This window comes from Silurus aristotelis (assembly GCF_946808225.1).
Source record: "Silurus aristotelis genome assembly, chromosome: 1".
NCBI classification, from domain to species: Eukaryota; Metazoa; Chordata; class Actinopteri; order Siluriformes; family Siluridae; genus Silurus; species Silurus aristotelis.
The window spans coordinates 38,576,783-38,594,350 of NC_139574.1; the positions used below are offsets into that span (position 1 = coordinate 38,576,783).

A 17,568-nucleotide genomic window follows, 5' to 3' on the forward strand; every position below is an offset into this window, starting at 1 on the left:
AAAATCAAAAGTAATATTTCAGAGTTGAATCCCAGTGGAAACGCGACTGATCCGAAGCTGCTGCTTGTCAGCTGATACACACTGTGTGGTCAAAAGTATTTGGACACTTGTCTTTTCCAGCCAGATGTGGTTCATAAATTCACATAATTCACATGCACTTTAATGCACCATACAGCCAATTAACATGCAAACTGTTAAAACACTTCATAGAAACAGAATGTAGAATCACTGAAAGCATTTTAAATGAGATTTAAATACCCGCTACAGAGGGAAGCAGGAGCTTTTCTGTAGCTATTATTGCTTTTATGTTCATGGCACAGGACCAAATATCAGTTTATTTTATCTTTCTATAATGAGCTGGAATAAAACATAAATGCTGCGGTGCCAATGAAAGATTAAGGAGAAAAAGAGTCTCCAGGGACCATGATGATTTCTTGGCCTGGATAATGACTGGTTAATAAGCTGATTTAGATTCCTACAGCTGTGCTCCTGGATCTATGTGCTGAATTGGGTCCAGTACTACAGAGGGAAACACACCAGAACCATGCCATCCCCGTCCAAATACAGGTCCTCACCACTCTGGGGTTAATGACAACAGGTTGTTTTAGTGGGAAATGGCAGACAGGGAAATACTTTATATAAATATTATATATAATCAACTTTTTCACAAAGACCTTCTTTAGATATAATATAATTCTATTAAATCTCATGCTAGAGGTCTGGTATCTGCCCCTGAGTGCCATAATGCCTGTCATTTTGGATGTTATTATTAAGGTGGGTAGTCGATACATCAGGTTTCCCTTCACTGTGGCACACTGACCTGCTTCAGCACATGATTCCTTTATCCTGACACATAGCAGTGTAGGGAACAGACTACAGGCAGCTGCAGGACGTGATGACTGGCTTCTTGGTGACTTTAACAACATGTAGAAATTGTAAACATTGTCCCGATGTAGTTTATAATATGACAGGTGACAGAGGCTTCACCCCTCAGATGCTCCTTACCTCCTTAAATGCAGATGTGGAGCTCTGGATGTCTCAGCTGGCAGATTTCTATACCACCCGGAAAAAGTGTGTAAGATTATCAGGGTGTGTGGTGTTTTGCACAATGTGGCACTGAGGACCAGTTTCCCTCTCCCTCCTGACCTCCCTCCCCCTCAGCATTATGACCCCGAGCCACAGCCCCCTGCCCCACAAGAGGAATATAAACTTAGTGGAAGAATCCATGAGGAGGTCATACGGCGTTTGTAAGAAAGACAAAAATCATGGTTGTTAATAGTGTTTATTGTGACTCTTTGTAGTAAAAGATTAAAATCAAAATTAAAAAAAAGATTAAAAAAAGATTTGACAAAACAGAAATAAAAAATTATCGAAAGACGAGACAATCTACTAGATACAATAGCTTTACACTCAGCTTTATACTATTGACTATAAGTGTAAAACTATCATAAATAGCAATAAGAGAAACAGAAAGAGGAAAAAGGCATGTTCAGACGCTCTGTTTCTCTTGTCGGCTTCTTCTTTTTCTATTTCTCCTTTTCTTTTGAAGGTTTTCTTGTCTCAGCTGAGCAACAATTTCCTCCCATCGCTCTCGGACCTTCATATAATGTTCTGTTTTATTCTCTGAAGTCTTCTTTTCTTCCTCACAGAGATTCTGGGTATTCTGGAGCCCCCTGTTGGTCTGAAGCTGTAAGTTGTTCCTCTCCTCTATGTCAAGTTTAGTTTTCTCTCTTTCGTCCTCTTGTTTTTCCTCAAAATCCAACGTGGGCTCAAACTGAGAAACACGTTCCTCCAGTCGCTCTTTGTCTCTGTTTAAATGATCTCTCTCCTGCTCTGCACTATTTTTCACTTTCTCACAGTGATTCTGAGTATCCTGGAGCTCCATGGTGGTCTGTTCCAAAGTGACCTCAAGCTGAGCAACATGTTCCTCTAAATTCTTTTGTTCTCTCGTCCAGCTCTCTCTCTCACAGTCTACAGTTTTCTCCAGTTCCTCATGGATTTTCAGGGAAGACTGGAGCTTCGTGGTGGTCTGTTCCAACGTGACCTCAAGCTGAGCAACATGTTCCTTCAGTTGTTCTTGCTCTATCATCCAGGTCTCTCTCTCACATTCTACAGTTTTCTCCAGTTCCTTATGGATTTTCAGGGAAGACTGGAGCTTCATGGTGGTCTGTTCCAACGTGACCTCAAGCTGAGCAACATGTTCCTCCAGTTGTTTTTGTTCTCTCCTCCAGCTCTCTCTCTCACATTCTACAGTTTGCTCCAGTTCCTCATGGATTTTCAGGGAAGACTGGAGCTCCATGGTGGTCTGTTCTAAAGTGACCTCGAGCTGAGCAACATGTTCCTCCACTTTCTCTTGTTCTCTGTTCCAGGTCTCTTTCTCACAGTCTACAGTTTTCTCCAGTTCCTTATTGATTTCCAGGGAAGACTGGAGCTCCATGGTGGTCTGTTCCAAAATAAACTCAAGCTGAGCAACACGTTCCTCCAGTTGTTGTTGTTCTCTCGTCCAGCTCTGGCTTCTCTCAGTTATGTCCTGTTCCTGCTGCTTTCGCTCAGAAGCCAAAGTAGCCTCCAACTTTTGCACCGTCTGTAGCAGAACGGCTTTCTCTTCTTTCTCTTCTGTTATCTTCTCTATCATTAGAAGAGAAAATGCATCCAAGTCTTCTACTACTTTCTCCATGAGTTCCAGCTTCTCCTTCATTTCAGCAATCTGCTTAGATTTCTTTGTTCTTCTGCTTTGAAAAAACTTTCTCAACCTTCTGAAGAGCTCCATGTTTATGCCTCTTTACTCACACGCAAAAACCTTGGAAATGAGAGAAACAAAGACGCGTTCCCAATTATAGACGTTGCCTTACTGTGACGTCACAGACGGAGGGCGGGGCATCTCCCTGTGACGTCACAGTAAGGTCGTAACCCGGTCTCTCTTAACCTGACACTATGCGCATGTGCACATTACAGAGGTAAGGAGCAGATAAAATATCATGTCTTCACAGCTTTTCTGTTGTTTCTGAGAGAAGAGCGATATTACAGTCATAAATAAGATAAAAACGGCTGTAAACTGTGTATAAAGCGAGTGAATCCGAGTTGAGAACCGGAAGTTGACCGGAGTGACTCTATGAATGTTGCAGAATCATAAATGACCAGTAGGTGGCAGTGTGATGTGTATTAGAGCTCACTGTCACAGCAGGTAATTAGAAGTAGTGGAGCTCTAATGACGTCATTAATAGCGAGGACAAGACACACAGCAGTTTGGGATTCTTTTATTGACTTTATTGATTAATTGATTTGGAGTATGATTGTGTTTCTGATCAAAGTAAGTTCATGTGTATGGAGTAAAAACAACCTGTACATTTCTCACTTCCAGACAGTATTATGAGATGTTCATCTGCTGGAAGTTCATGTTTAATGCTGCATGTTTTATAGGATTTATGAGCTGGAAGAAATGTTTCTATATTGGTTTTGTTTTAAACGACTGGTGAATTTTTATCTTCTTTTTCCCCTCAACTATAAGGTTGAAACCACTTGTTTTTAAAATGCATTATTCACTAAATAAACATCAATGAAAACTGGATGATTTGTTTTTATTGAATGTAAAAATATTAATTTCAGGATAATTGAACTTAATGTATCGAATAGTTTTGGATTAAATGAAGACTTTACTGAACTAAACAGCACTGAATTCTCCTTTAAATCAACTTAAGTTTACTGAACTAAATACTGTTACTTATATGAAAATAAACCCGGTTTCTTGAACCCTGTTCGGTTTCAGCCCCACTTTTGGGCCTCACAGCTGAAAATGACCTTCCTGACTTTCAATGGTAAAAGTTCCTGACAACAGTGTGCTACATACACAATTTACATCTCTTTTAAAACAACACACTTTGGGCTTTACATCATCCAAAAATGCTGAAGTTATTTTTTAAAATATATAAATACATGAATTTGGTCCTGAAACAATCCAGAATAGTGACGGGTTAAAAGTCACATGTTTAATGAGTTTATATTTTAACTTTGAAGAAAATACAATAAAAACGAGATTCCTATAAACATTATTCTGAGACTGTGTGTAGTCCTTTTCTCCCTCCGTCTGTTTGAGGAAAAGCAGCCTGATAACCAAATGTACTGGGAATAATAACATTCACACAATAAGCATAAGACTGGTATTTGAACATTAGAAAAACAGTAGAAGAAGAAAGTAATGAAAATAAAAGTAGCACAATGCTTCCTTCAGTGCCTCTGTGAATGATGGAGCACATCTGGACCTTCCTTTTATCCTTCCATTCTACAAACAGCACATCCTCTTCTCTCAGCCAGTGATGAGGCCTCGAGGAGCTTTTTTCAGAAGCTTGTTGGTGATGGTTTGAGGGTGTGTGGACTGAATTTTCCCACATGCCCAGATGTTATTTTTTAGGAGATCTCTAAACAGTGCTGGACTTGTGTAGAAGTCGTCAACGAACAGTTTGTAGCCCGTTCCCAACATCTTCTCATCAACAAGTGGCATGACAGATGGTCTACAGACTGGCTGGGGTGTAAAATCCTAATTCCACCTCTCTTTAGGTGTGTTGGGGGATACAACCAGTGAGGACTGGGATTTTCTGTCTCTCACTCTTACTGGTAGAGCTGAAACAGGTGCTGAGTTTGGAGACTGCTTGAACCTCTTTTCTGGTTGATGGCTGGTGTGTGGAACCCACTTCTCCTCAGAAGATTCTACTAAATGACTGTTGAAAGACAAAGAAAGAAAAAAATAGCATTGTATATCAAGTACATACTTTTGTAGTAGTATGAAATCAGGAAGGGGGCAAACACTTTTTCACACCACTGTGTATATTTATTTGCATGTTTGTCACACTTTAATGTTTCAGATCATCAAACTAATTTAAATATTAGTAAAAGATACACAAGTGAACACGACATGCAGATTTTAAATGAAGGTTTTTATTATTGAGGGGAAACAAAATCCAAAATTACATGGCCCTGTGTGAAAAAGTGTTTGCCCCCCTGTTAAAACTGTGGTTTATCACACCTGAGTTCAATTTCTCTCACCACACACAGGCCTGATTACTGCCACACCTGTTCACAATCAAGAAATCTCTTAAATAGGACCTGCCTGACAAAGTGAAGTCGACCAAAAGATCCTCAAAAGCTACACATCATGCTGAGATCCAAAGAAATTCAGAAACAAATGAGAAAGAAAATAATGGAGATCTATCAGTCTGGAAAAGGTTATGAAGCCATTTCTAAAGCTTTGGGACTCCAGTGAACCACAGTGAGAGAAATTATTCACACATGGCAAAAACATGGAACAGTGGAGAACCTTTCCAGGAGTGGCCGGCCGACCAAAATTACCCCAAGAGCACAGTGACGACTCATCCAAGATGTCACAAAAGACCCCACAACAACATCCAAAGAACTGCAGCCTCACTTGCCTCAGTTAAGGTCAGTGTTCATGACTCCACCATGAGAAAGAGACCATTTAAAAACTGCATGTTCACTTGTGTTATTGTTACTTATATTTAAATGAGGTTGATGATCTGAAACATTAACGTGTGACAAACATAAAAAAATAAGAAATCAGGAAATTGCAGTTGCTCAGCTGGAGGTCACTTTGGAACAAAACCAGCATGGAGCTCCAGGATTCTCTAAATCAGTATGAGAAAGAGAAGAAATGTGCAGCGCATCAGATAAATTAATGATCTTTTTCAGGAGAATACATTTGTCACTTTTTTCTACCTGTCAGAAAAATTCAACCTTCCTAAAACTCATTTTTTTCCGATATCACCAAATTCGTGATTTTGTAAGGAACACATTCTCTTATTTCCTGCACCCACCTCCTAAACAAGAGATTGATCGAGTTTTAGAAACAAAACTTTGTAAGGGTACTGTCTCTAATATTTATAAAACTATTTTTTCATTCGTTGTTCAATCGGGATCTTCATCGCTTTCTAAAATAAAGAGTAACTGGGAATCGGACCTTAATTATAATTTCACGGATGAGGAATGGTCCAAGGCCCTTGGTCGTGTACATCCTCCTCTATATGCGCCCGTCATTCGTTAATCCAGTTTAAATTGTTGCATAGAGTGTATTGGACAAAGACCAAACTATCTAAAATTAACCCTGGTTTGGATCCAACTTGTGATCGTGTCCGCGGCTCCGGCTACTCTTTATCATACTTTTTGTCTTTGCCCAGCCTTGACCTCTTTCTGGACATCGATTTTTAAATCAATCTCTGAATACTTCATTTTAGATATTAAACCATGTCCCCTAATAGCATTATTTGGACTCAAGCCCACAAATCCCTCCTTGTCATCCTTACAATCAAACATGCTCGCCTTTTGTTTAATAGTAGCAAAGAGACTTATATTACTGAATTGGAAGAATCCTCACCCACCCAGTTCTTCTCATTAGATACATGACCTGTCTCAGTTTATTCAAATAGAAAAGATCAGATTTACATTACATGGTATTACGGAAAAGTTTTACACCACCTGGCAACCATTCTTATCATATTTAAGAGAAAGAGGAAAATAAAATCCTGTTCTCTTTGTTTAGCATTTTTGAGCTCTTCCCCTTGTCCCTGACTTCTTGGTAGATGTAGAAAGGAGAAAGGAAAACATATATCTTTGAGAGTGTTAATGTACTTAGTATTAAAGTACTAATGTATCTTTTATTTTGTTTTATTTTATTTTATTTTTTTCTTTCTCCTGTTCTTGATGCTCATATTCATGATTGTGATTGTGTGTATAATTTAGAAAGAGAGAGACCAATTTCTTGTTGTTGGACTAAATTAACCACTGTTCCATTGTCTTTCTCGCCTGAGTGTCTTTCTCTTTGAAGTGCATCAATTAAAAAGTTGGAGAGTTGGATCATAATAATAATAATAATAATAAGAAGAAGAAGCCAAGTGATTTTGAAATGTTTTGCCGGTGTCTATGATGACTGGTGGGTCCATCTAATACACAAACGCCAAGTGTTCAAGGGAAGCAAATAGAAGCAAGACTGCTTCTATGCTAGAAGAACGATAGTGTTTTGAACTTCTCAGCAAACCGGTTCATTCTCCTGCTCTACTGAAACTGCGAATGTATGCAAAAGTGCAAACAGTGACCAAGAAGCTTTTCCCTGCGGTAGTTTCTGTAGTGTAGTGGTCATCACGTTCGCCTCACACGCGAAAGGTCCCTGGTTCGACACCAGGCAGAAACAAGGTTGTGATATTGAAGCTAGTGTTACATTCTTAGGCCTGTAAACTGTGTTACTCGACAGCATTAGAGAAATGTAGAAAACTTTCTTTCATATTGTTTCTGTAGTGTAGTGCTTTAAGTGTTATTGCTGCTGTTTGAACTACAAAAATGTTCAAACAAGTTAAGTCTGTAACACACCTTTATCACATTGTCCACAACAAGAGGGGTCGCACTAGATCCACTCATGGTCAGCAATGTCTGAGATGAGAGTGAGGACTCTGGGATTGACTGAACACTTTTTTCTTCTTGGATTCAACCTCGGTGCCTCTCAGGATTTATGGAAAAGAAACACCTTTATGGAAAAAAAAAGAGTGAGAGAAAGATTGAGAAAATGAACAACCTGAGATGGATATCAAATTGATACGTTTGATGAATCCAAAAAAGGTGTTGATAAAAACAGAATATTAGCGTTGGAGAAACTCCAGTGTTGATCGTAGTTCCACTGGGTAGTGTATGTTAAAGCAGTAATAACTGCCAAACATCAGGCAGATGGAGGAGGTGAAGGTTGTGATGTGGTCGTTGACAATCTTCTTGTCGATGCTCAACATGAATGTCTCAGCAGTGAAGCAGGAGGAACCTGGGAATAATAATAAACATAATAATTCAAACGTTTAATAACAGGGGCTTCAATGTCAGTTATATATATAATGCAGATACATGAAACAAATTGGAGGATGAACGCTGCCAATATTGGTAGTAAACAAATACAAAATGGCTTGATAAAGTAATTAATGTGCCAAATAAAAATATTACATAAAAAGGAAAGTAATTATTAAACAATAAGATTGGAAATAAAAGGGAAAATTAAATAATGGTGCTAATTTTAAAATAAAACTGAAAATGATAAATATTGATCTGTCAATGTAAAATAAAATAAGTTGGTAAAGTTTCTTTTTTGGATGCTGTATTTGGCACAATAATTAATCAAGCCATGTATTTATTTCTTATTTTATTACCAATTAAGGCAGGAACTTGAGGGATTTAAGGACGTGAGCTAAAGATAGTGAGGAGTTAATAATATTGAGAAGAGGCTCACCAGCTGTATGTAACACTTCCTTCAATTTGTTTTTCTAATGCTATACATTTTTTCAGTGAAGAAATTCAAAAAGTCGTCACTACTAAACTGTGATGGAACACATTTTTCAGATCCCTGATTTGTAGTTAATTTAGCGACTGTACTGAAAAGGAACCTGGGATTGTTTTTGTTGTTTTCTATGAGTTTGCTCAGGTGTTCAGCTCTAGCAGCTTTTAGCGCCTGTCTGTAGCTGAGCATACTGTCTTTATACGCAATTCTAAATACCTCCAATTCAGTTTTCCTCCATTTTCTCTCCAGATTACGTGCTGTTCTCTTGAGGACATGCGTATGACTATTATACCAAGGTGCAGGTGCCTGTTCTCTAACCTTTTTTAACCGGATGGGGGCAACAGTGTCTAATGTGCTAGTGAGGATAAGGTCTATGTTGTTAGCCATTTCATCAAGATTATTAGCAGTTATGGGTTTAGTGAGGAATTGAGATAAATCAGGCAGGTTATTTATGAATCTGTCCTTAGTGGTCTGAACAATAGTCCTACCAAGTCGATAACTTGGTGAAACACGGCTAATCTGCTCTACCGGTAGTGTGTACAGTATGAGGTAATGGTCAGTGATGTCATCACTCTGAGGTAAAATATCTATATCAGTGACGTCTGCTCCGTGGGATATTATTAAGTCTAGTGTGTGGTTAAAACAGTGAGTTGGTCCGGTGACGTTTTGTTTAACCCCAAAAGAGTTTAATAAGTCGACAAATGATAATCCTAGAGCATCGTTTACATCATCTACATGAATATTAAAATCTCCTACAAGCAGCACTTTATCAAAATTGATCAAGAGGTCTGAAAGAAAATAAGCAAACTCTTGAAGAAAATCAGCGTAGGGTCCTGGGGGTCTGTACACGTTGACCAGAGCGAGTTTTCTATGCATGTCTGAAAGTACAACTTTAAGAACGAGCACTTCAAATGATTTAAAGCTGAATCCTAATCTCTGACTAACATTAAGAGAGGCACTATAAATGGTTGCTACACCTCCCCCACGACCAGTCTGACGGGGCTCATGCTTATAAACATATCCTGACGGTGTCGACTCGTTTAGACCCATATAATCACCTGGTTTAATCCAGGTCTCAGTGAGACAGAGTGCTGAGAGATTATTCTCTGTGATCATCTCATTTACAATCAGTGCTTTGGGTGCAAGTGATCTGATGTTTAAAAAACCAAACTTTACAACTTTTTGGTGTTTGCTTATCTGGCATTTTTCAGTTTTAACTGCAATAAGATTATTTCTGGATCTTGTGTATTTAATTCTTGGTTTTACTATATGAGGAATAGATACGGTTTCTATAAACTGGGCTGTGTGTGAACTTGTAACTATTTGGTTTGTTGTATAAATGTTCTCATAGACGTAAATTTCCTGATGTCTTACCAGTCAGATGGTGTGTAGTATCCTAGAGATGTTATCTGATAGCACTGCTGCTCCAACTCTGCTGGGGTGCAGGCCATCAGGGTGGAAGAACCTCGGACGCTCCCAGAAACAGTTCCAGTTATTAATAAAGAGAAGTTTGTGCTCTCGACACCATGACTGTAACCATTCATTTAGTGCAAAGAGTCTACTAAACTTCTCAGCCCCTCGCTGGTAAGTGGGAAGAGGTCCTGACACTATGATCCTCGTTGTGGGTGATGTGCTGCGTACCGTCTCCACCAGGATCCTGAAATCCCTCTTTAAGATCTCCGTTTGCCTCAGCCGGGTTTTGTTCGTTCCGGCATGAAGAACAACCGCTGCGAAGTTCTCGTTCAGGATCGCGGGTACCTGCGCAGCGACATCGAGAACACGAGCACCAGGAAAACAGCGAGTGTGCACCTTACCTTTGTCTCCGGTAGCGCGGACATGCCGGACGATGGAATCTCCAAGAATCACAGTATGACGTTCCGTCTTGCGGAGAGGGGCGAAGCGGTTCTCGGTCGAGATCTCGAAGGCCGGTGGTGGTGGCGGGGGAGACGTCCTGGACCGGGGCTTGGCTCGTGTCTTCCATGTCATGACCTGCCCCCATCCTGCTGCCACCCAAAAAGATAAATAACTAACAACAATCTGCACTTACTTTATCTTTAATACGAATTTACAGTAAATATATTTAAATATAAATACATAAATAAAATATGAAAATAAATAATAATAAATTGTAAAATTCACACAACAAACAAATTAAATACATTTTTCAGTACACACACACACACACACACACACACACACACACACACACACACACACACACACACACACAGCTGCATTAATACATTTAAATCGCTATCTCTCTGATCACACTTAATTCCTCCAGGATTAATTACAGGTTGGGTGACCTCTAACCTCTCGTGTGGTGCTGATGTTCCTCCTCAGAAGTCCGTCACATTTTTAAAAGCCCTCTGTAACAACCAGCCAAAAATATGCCGAGTCAAGCGATTAGATCAGACATAAACAATAGTATTTCAAAGCAATTTTCAAGCGAAATGATTTCATAAAATAACTATGCTGTCACTTTTACTCAGCTCTTCTATTATTATTACTCAAGTAGTAGAAATTCTACTGCCCACTGGATCCTGTTTGGTCCAGATCTTCCAGTGGAGTCTAAATCTAGTGTGCAGCCAACAGCTCACCTGCTCAGTAATGAAGTTGTTCCCATCCACGGTTTCAGGAAGAAAATCAGCCCAGCTCAGTTTAGAGTCCCTCCATAAGGCCTCCACTTCCTTTTGGCTCTAAAGTGAAGAAAAACACAGCAATGACTTGAACAAAAAAGAACTTTTTTCAACTAGTATGACAAAATACTTTCCTTTTTTCAGTCATATTCTATAGAAGATCTCACAGCTCACCATTTGTTTGCAGAGAAGGTTCAATATTTCTGCAAATAATATGCCGGCTCTTGCCACAGGAAGTAGTGGTTTGCTAAATTCACTGGAATTCACAAGAAATCAACAATTAAAAACAAACACCAACTTCCTTTCCAGCAAAAAATGTATATGTATAGTCTCAAATGTAACTGTAAATACATTAATAATTCTCTCAAAGAGATTCCTCCTTCCCGAAGCACAGGATTAACGAGCTCCGCTATGTACTGCCATACATAAGGAATGTCAATCGCCATATCATCTGCTATCTCGAGGGTTTCTGAGAACCTGTGTAAACAAGGATCGGTAAGAAAATGGGGGGAAAGAGAGCAAAAAAAAACACAGACAAAAGTCTTAATAAAGGATTCTGATTCTCATAAAATTCTCAAAAAAATGACCAAATGTAAACGCAAGCGTATTCATAATAATGCTAACAATAACCCCATTGGGTGTAAATATGTCATCAAGCTGTGGACATCTCATGACGCAGACAGTAGTGTCTCTGGCGCCAGTGGGAGACGGAGCTGTGTGGTGCAGGAATGTCACTCACCCTTTAAAAAACTGAGATGTGGAGAGGATCCCAGCCTGCAGCAGCTGATGGAACAGATGACCCATGTGGTCACGTGTGATCTGGTTTCGCTCCAGCGTGGTCTCCACACCCACCAGAACAAAAACGTACAGCATCCCGCCCTGGTCCAGTTCCTCCACGCAATGCAAGGCCTCCTGCACACGAACCCACCGCGATTATGTGACGCAGTAACACGATAATAACCGATGTGTATTCAACTAAATGTGATCATAAGACACTGCATGAGATCATTACTTTGTAATCATTTATGTGTAGAAACTCCTCGATAATGGATTTAGAGCGTTTCTCCATTTCCTCCTCTGATAGCGCAGGCTTGTTTGTAGTCGAGTCTGGCACTGTGTCGAGTTTTACTGAAACACAAGAGACATGATGTGTCATGACTAAAAATGCTGATGCATTAAACTGAATTAAGTTTCAAGAACAACACCTACAATCACAACCTGCTTTGAATATTTTCACAACATGAACACAGGAGAGAGCTGAAAAAGGACACAGACTACATTCACTACAGACTCACCTGATGCTCCGGATGTGGCTCTAGCGCTAGTTTCTCCATTGCAGCCGTTCTTCCAGTTCAGCCGTCGCCCCCCGAAATTCCGTCCCAAATAAATCTTATCATCTGCTGGTAACTACACACAAACACAATTCAGTTTAAATATTATTGCTTCTTATAAACCTGGTAGAAAAACGTGTACTTTAACAGATTGCCAGTTTTGAAGTAGAATTCCATAACATTACTTAAATTGTGTGAATTGTGTAACTCGAGTAATTCGAATACAAAAAAGCATCGAGGCAAAAAACTTGGCTTAGTCTATTTAACTACACACAGAGCACCGTGTTTCCCCATGGACCATTCTTACTGATGCACCACCCGCTAAACTCTGAACAGGTAACACAGAAGACGCTGCAGAATGAAAAATGGAAGAACGGGAAAAAAAATGTTTCAAAAGTTTTTTATTAAAAGAGGAATAAAGCAGCTCTCCTATAGCTCTAAATCCACAAACATTTGGGGGATTTCTAACGCTTAGTTCAGGCAACTCTTAAAGGTTAATACTTTTCAACTACGTAAATTGTTTCACCAGCAGGTTTAAGTTCATCTACATCTCAAGCTTTAAATGCTGACTGAAATAGTTCAAGCTTGCATTTGAAAAGCATGTTTCTGCACATGTAAAGTCAGTACCTTGTTGATTTTAGGGATCTTGTTGGGGTCTATTGTAATGTTCATGCTCACAGTGTTCATGGTCTCATGACTCGGAAATACTGTAGAAGAAACAAGAAATAACAACAAAAAGTTGCAGTGCATTGGTTAAGTGCTGTGAAAAGAAAGGGGACTAAGCTGTAAAAAGGATTAGTCTAGAACACATATGCCCTCTATAACCTCGCCTATTCATGCCCATGGATCGTAGCTTTTCTTGAACTTTTCTTTACTCCTCCTGCTCCTAAAATTTGGCATCCATGTGGATATTTTCAATGGTCTTCGGTCCTTCTACAACTCTCCGTGATACCCAGTTGTGCTAAAACGAGGAATCGGACACGTCATTCACTGTTTTCTTATCATTTCAGTATGTACTACTGTTAAATATAAGCACGGATGCACATCTAGTAGGCAAACAAACAAGTTCACTGACCAGGCGCAGGTCAATGACGTCCTGGAGCATGAAGTGAACACGTGATGAGGTTTTTCCCCTTCACAATTCCTTCCATCTTTTTAAAGTACATATCCATTTGTACCTGAAGGAGGAATAAAATTAGGCAACAATTCAGCAGTCGTGCTCCAATACCTATTCTACTGTTCCAATAGTTCCAATAGAAGTACTTTGGGAAACATGTTTAATAGAAGAAATTTACAGCTCTCAGACGTGACGAGTTGTTAAAAGCAGATGTTCACTGGCGTTTCATAAACATTTCATCGGTTACACTTGGAACAGCTGTTTGAATATTAAACAATAGGAAGCATACTTTTTATGTAATAGAGCTCTAGCAATTTCTCCAAGCCTCTTTGTATTGGTCTATAAATTATAAGCAAGTGCTCTGTTAACCTGTGCAATGAAAATGCTCTACAATGGCGTCTTTGGTTGTTTACCTTGGCCTTCTTCAAGTCCATCTCGTTGCTGGCGGTCCTGAGGAGAATAGAGAGGCACTCGAGACTTTCCTAGTCATTTTGTTTCAGCAGTTTTACCACGCAGTTATAAATGATGGACTTGGGCAACATCCGCAACTTAAACAGCTCCCCGATGAACTTGACGTTACCCCTGGTTTTTCTGCGAGCTTTGTTTTTCGCCTCCTCCAGCTCGTCCTGAAGCCTCTCACGATTACTGGCCTGGAAAAGTCAATCATCATAAAAACTAAAAATCTGTTCAATTAAAAAATACAAATATTACACATGAAGATACCATAGAAATGTTACAGAAGGACGGGTTTAAGCCTGATAACAGATTATCCACTTGAAGCTTCATTTGCAAATTCAGTAGATTTTGATTATATTTTTATTCCTGCTGGAATATTTGAGATATTTGAGTCTCTGGAGCTGAGCCCCTGTGGGTCCGGTGGCAACTTATTTTGGTTACACTGTAAAAGCAGAGAGTGAAGCAATGATCTGTGAAACAATATTCCTTATTTGGTTTTAAACTTCAAATAAAGCCCACATGTCAGGAGGCTTACCTTGTGTAGCACCACATCAGGTATGGGTGGAAGCCCCTCTGGCTTCTGCATACAATCAGGCATGAACTGGATGCTCAAAAGAAAGTCTCTACTATATTGTATCCTCTTATTCTCCATCTCTGGCTCTGAGAAAGGAACGAGCAAAAGCAGACATGAAAAGTAGTGAAAAACATGATGAAGTGTGCGAGTCAGAAGAAGTAGGTCTCACTGTGCATTTCATCCTCAGAGCTGGGCTCGGGTTCGTTCTTCGGCGGCTCGGCTTCCTGCGCTTCGATCTCATCTGCTGGTGTTTCTGCTGAAGCCAGATGCTCCACAATCACAGGAGACACACTGGAATTCTCGACTGTGGTTGAGACTGGCTCAAGGTCAAAGTCAGACTGCTGGAAAGCGAGCTCTGGCTTATCCTAACACACAAACACACCCAATTAATAATAAAACACCAGGATTACTGTGAATTTGTAGTGTAAATGTAGGTTTCACACATTCACCGAAGTGAACGACAGCATTTCTATCTTTATATATAGTTATTTAAAGAAATTCTCCAGTGTTGGCACCTCAGTTTATATCTACAGTATTTGTAGTCCATGTTCAAAAACTACAACCAAGAGCTAACATGCCTCCTAGTTTATTGAGATGAGCAGAAAACGTTACTCATGACTCGATTACAATGAAAGTCAAAGGTCAGTTGTGGGAAAAAGGAAGGATTATGTGAGATTTTTATACGCCATTACCAAAAGATAATATTGCATATTGAAATTTAAAGATGTCTAATTCTTTTATTTGTAGAAAACGTATTTAAAAAGTACGGGTCTTATTTCTAAAAGTACGGATTTGTTCTTTCAGGCTACTTTTGTAGTCAACACCGTTTAACATGCACAACAGTTTAACAATTTGCAATACGTCTTAATTAAAACATGTTGGAAAATGCTGGACTACACGTTTAATTTAGTCACATTGTAAAAGATCTTGACCAATTAAAATCCAGTGCAGGGACAGCGACGATCCCTAAACTCACCTCTCTGAGCGATCGGGAGTCGTCAGGACGAGGAGCTGTGTCTGTTTCGGCTCATCGATGGTGAATAGAGCAGAAGCTGGAACCTCTGGGGGCACGTGCACAGGCTCTGTTTTATCTGGCTTTGGTGTGACGGCTTGTGCAGGACCGGGCTCAGCTGAAGAGGTAGACGTTTCAGCGCCATCTAATGCAGCAGATTTTACTGAATAACTCTCAAGCTGTTCATCTGTAGACAACAGAGACAGTAGCAATTAAATCACAGACTAGACGAGTCAAAGATAAAAAAATAAAAAATAATTGAGGCTCATATACTCAGTAAATGAACCAGTACTGAAACAAAGAGTAAGCACACGCACCGTTTTCCTCTTCCTCTTGGTAGATGGATGTTGCTGCAGTGGAGGGACCATTGGGAATGGAGTCTGGTTGTACACGGCCTGATCATTATAGTAGAACATCCCTGCAGCCGACACTAATAAGAACAGTATCAGTTTCAATTAAAGACCAACATGTAAGCTGTGAGGATCATAACATCCTACAAGAAAACCAGGCTTTTTGTAAGGATGACTGGAAAGGCATGATCAACTTACCATTTGTTGGGGTAGTAGGTCCAGGGAGTACAGTGTAGCATGTATTGAATCCTGTGGGATGGACTGAGTACTGCTGAGGAGGCACCACATGTACTGGAGCACTGTAATAATACTGGAACACAAACAGCATATAAGTTTGGCATAAAAATCACAAAAATGCTAAAGCTATTTGAAGGGTAACGTAAACAGTATTTGAAACTTGCAGCTATAAAAGGACACACAGGGACAAATTCAAAGCACCAGGGTACACACATGACCCCTGACCTTTCCCACAACTACATCGAACAACCTCCAAGTCTCTACCTTGTCCCTGTGTGCCTCATTACATATAGCACAGTTAGGTATGGTAATGTGGGTGAAGTAATGTGGGTGAGATAAACTCAGGCAATGCAGGAGGGAAAGACAGGGCAGAGTGAGGGAGGAAGTGCAGGCCAGACAGGGGTGGGATTTTAAAGTCAGGCTAGGAAAGGTAGGTAGAACGTATTTCCTGATTAGCACACATTAGCATACAGATATCATTTTGGTCCAAACTCAGTAATGATTTCGTTCAAATAGAGTTCATAGAGTAAGTAGTTTCATTGATTTGTACAATTCTGATATACTTCATGAATACCCTTCACTCTGTTTAATCAAATCAGAGCCGTGTCCTTTTAGAGCGGTTGCCAGTTGCGCTCACATTCCTCTATATGGACATTTTGACAATCTGATTTTAGTAGTCAGTTATGTTTTATAGATCGTTCTGAACCATAATCAGGTCCCCAATAATATCGCAGATTGGATACCACTTTTCATTCATTCCTCTTCGTTTAGTTCCCTTAAAGACAGAGTAAGTGATCAAGGGGTTTACAAAATAAGGCCGTTTGGCTGCGGTAAGTAAAATCTAAATGAACAGTGTGTTTAGGTGATGAGGAAGTGATGGGCTTTAGTTTATTCTGTGTGAAAAACAGTGTGTGTTTGAACTGTACATTACCAGCATTTGTTCTTCTGGAGAACTCGCAGTCATGTCCCCGAATACTGTTGATTAGAACAACGTGAAAATGTCTGTCACTACATGTGACATCATATTTAATGTTCTCTCTTATACTTGCTCAATACAGATCTAGAACATATACAGAATATATATTTGTCAATATTTAGTGTAATTGAAGAAATGAGAATGCAATATTTCTGTATGTTGTTGCAGTTTTAAAGTGAACATTCCTACTGCAGTAAACAAACGTCTGGTCTCAACAACGGCCTTCGATTCAATAGTGGACTTACAATGTTTGCATGTTACTATGACAGCATGACATTTGACTATGACGTTTCATTGGTGGATTAAAAAGATTGTTGCACCAATCAGGGATGCTACGTCACAGAGATGGTGACGGCGCGACTCTACATGAGCTCCTGTAGTGTTTCTCTGTAGAAACACACACTCGGGTTAGAGGCGAGCGCCCCCTGCTGGACTTTTGTTCGGTAAGCTTTCCAGTCTATTGATTATTGCTGTTTGTTTCTTGTCTATCTTCTATCTTATTGTGTACAGGCCACAAATGCATCGTTTTCCATGCTAAGAGCATTCTTTTATTCGTTGA

At 39.7% G+C, this 17,568-nt stretch overlaps 1 protein-coding gene and 2 long non-coding RNA genes across 4 annotated transcripts in view; all 3 read right to left on the reverse strand.

Annotated features, from left to right (window-relative positions):
• Nucleotides 1-9,694: 9,694 nt before the first annotated feature.
• LOC310724823 (uncharacterized protein) overlaps nucleotides 9,695-17,568 on the reverse strand; it is a gene marked incomplete at its 3' end in the record, with an annotated part of 83,793 nt that continues 75,919 nt past the window's right edge. For both annotated transcript variants that reach the window (XM_083539185.1, XM_083539186.1), the window contains one exon: nucleotides 9,695-10,320. In XM_083539185.1, the coding sequence (XP_083395311.1) occupies nucleotides 9,695-10,320 (626 nt within the window). The remainder of the gene's footprint in view (nucleotides 10,321-17,568) is intronic.
• LOC310732997 lies at nucleotides 10,879-11,802 on the reverse strand. The gene is made up of 4 exons (XR_014535602.1): nucleotides 11,696-11,802; nucleotides 11,308-11,433; nucleotides 11,131-11,212; nucleotides 10,879-11,016 (listed from the first exon to the last, which is right to left on the reverse strand). It is a non-coding gene; the product is annotated as an uncharacterized lncRNA (long non-coding RNA).
• LOC310732999 lies at nucleotides 11,803-12,963 on the reverse strand. Its single transcript, XR_014535606.1, has 3 exons — nucleotides 12,915-12,963; nucleotides 11,969-12,363; nucleotides 11,803-11,868 (listed from the first exon to the last, which is right to left on the reverse strand). It is a non-coding gene; the product is annotated as an uncharacterized lncRNA (long non-coding RNA).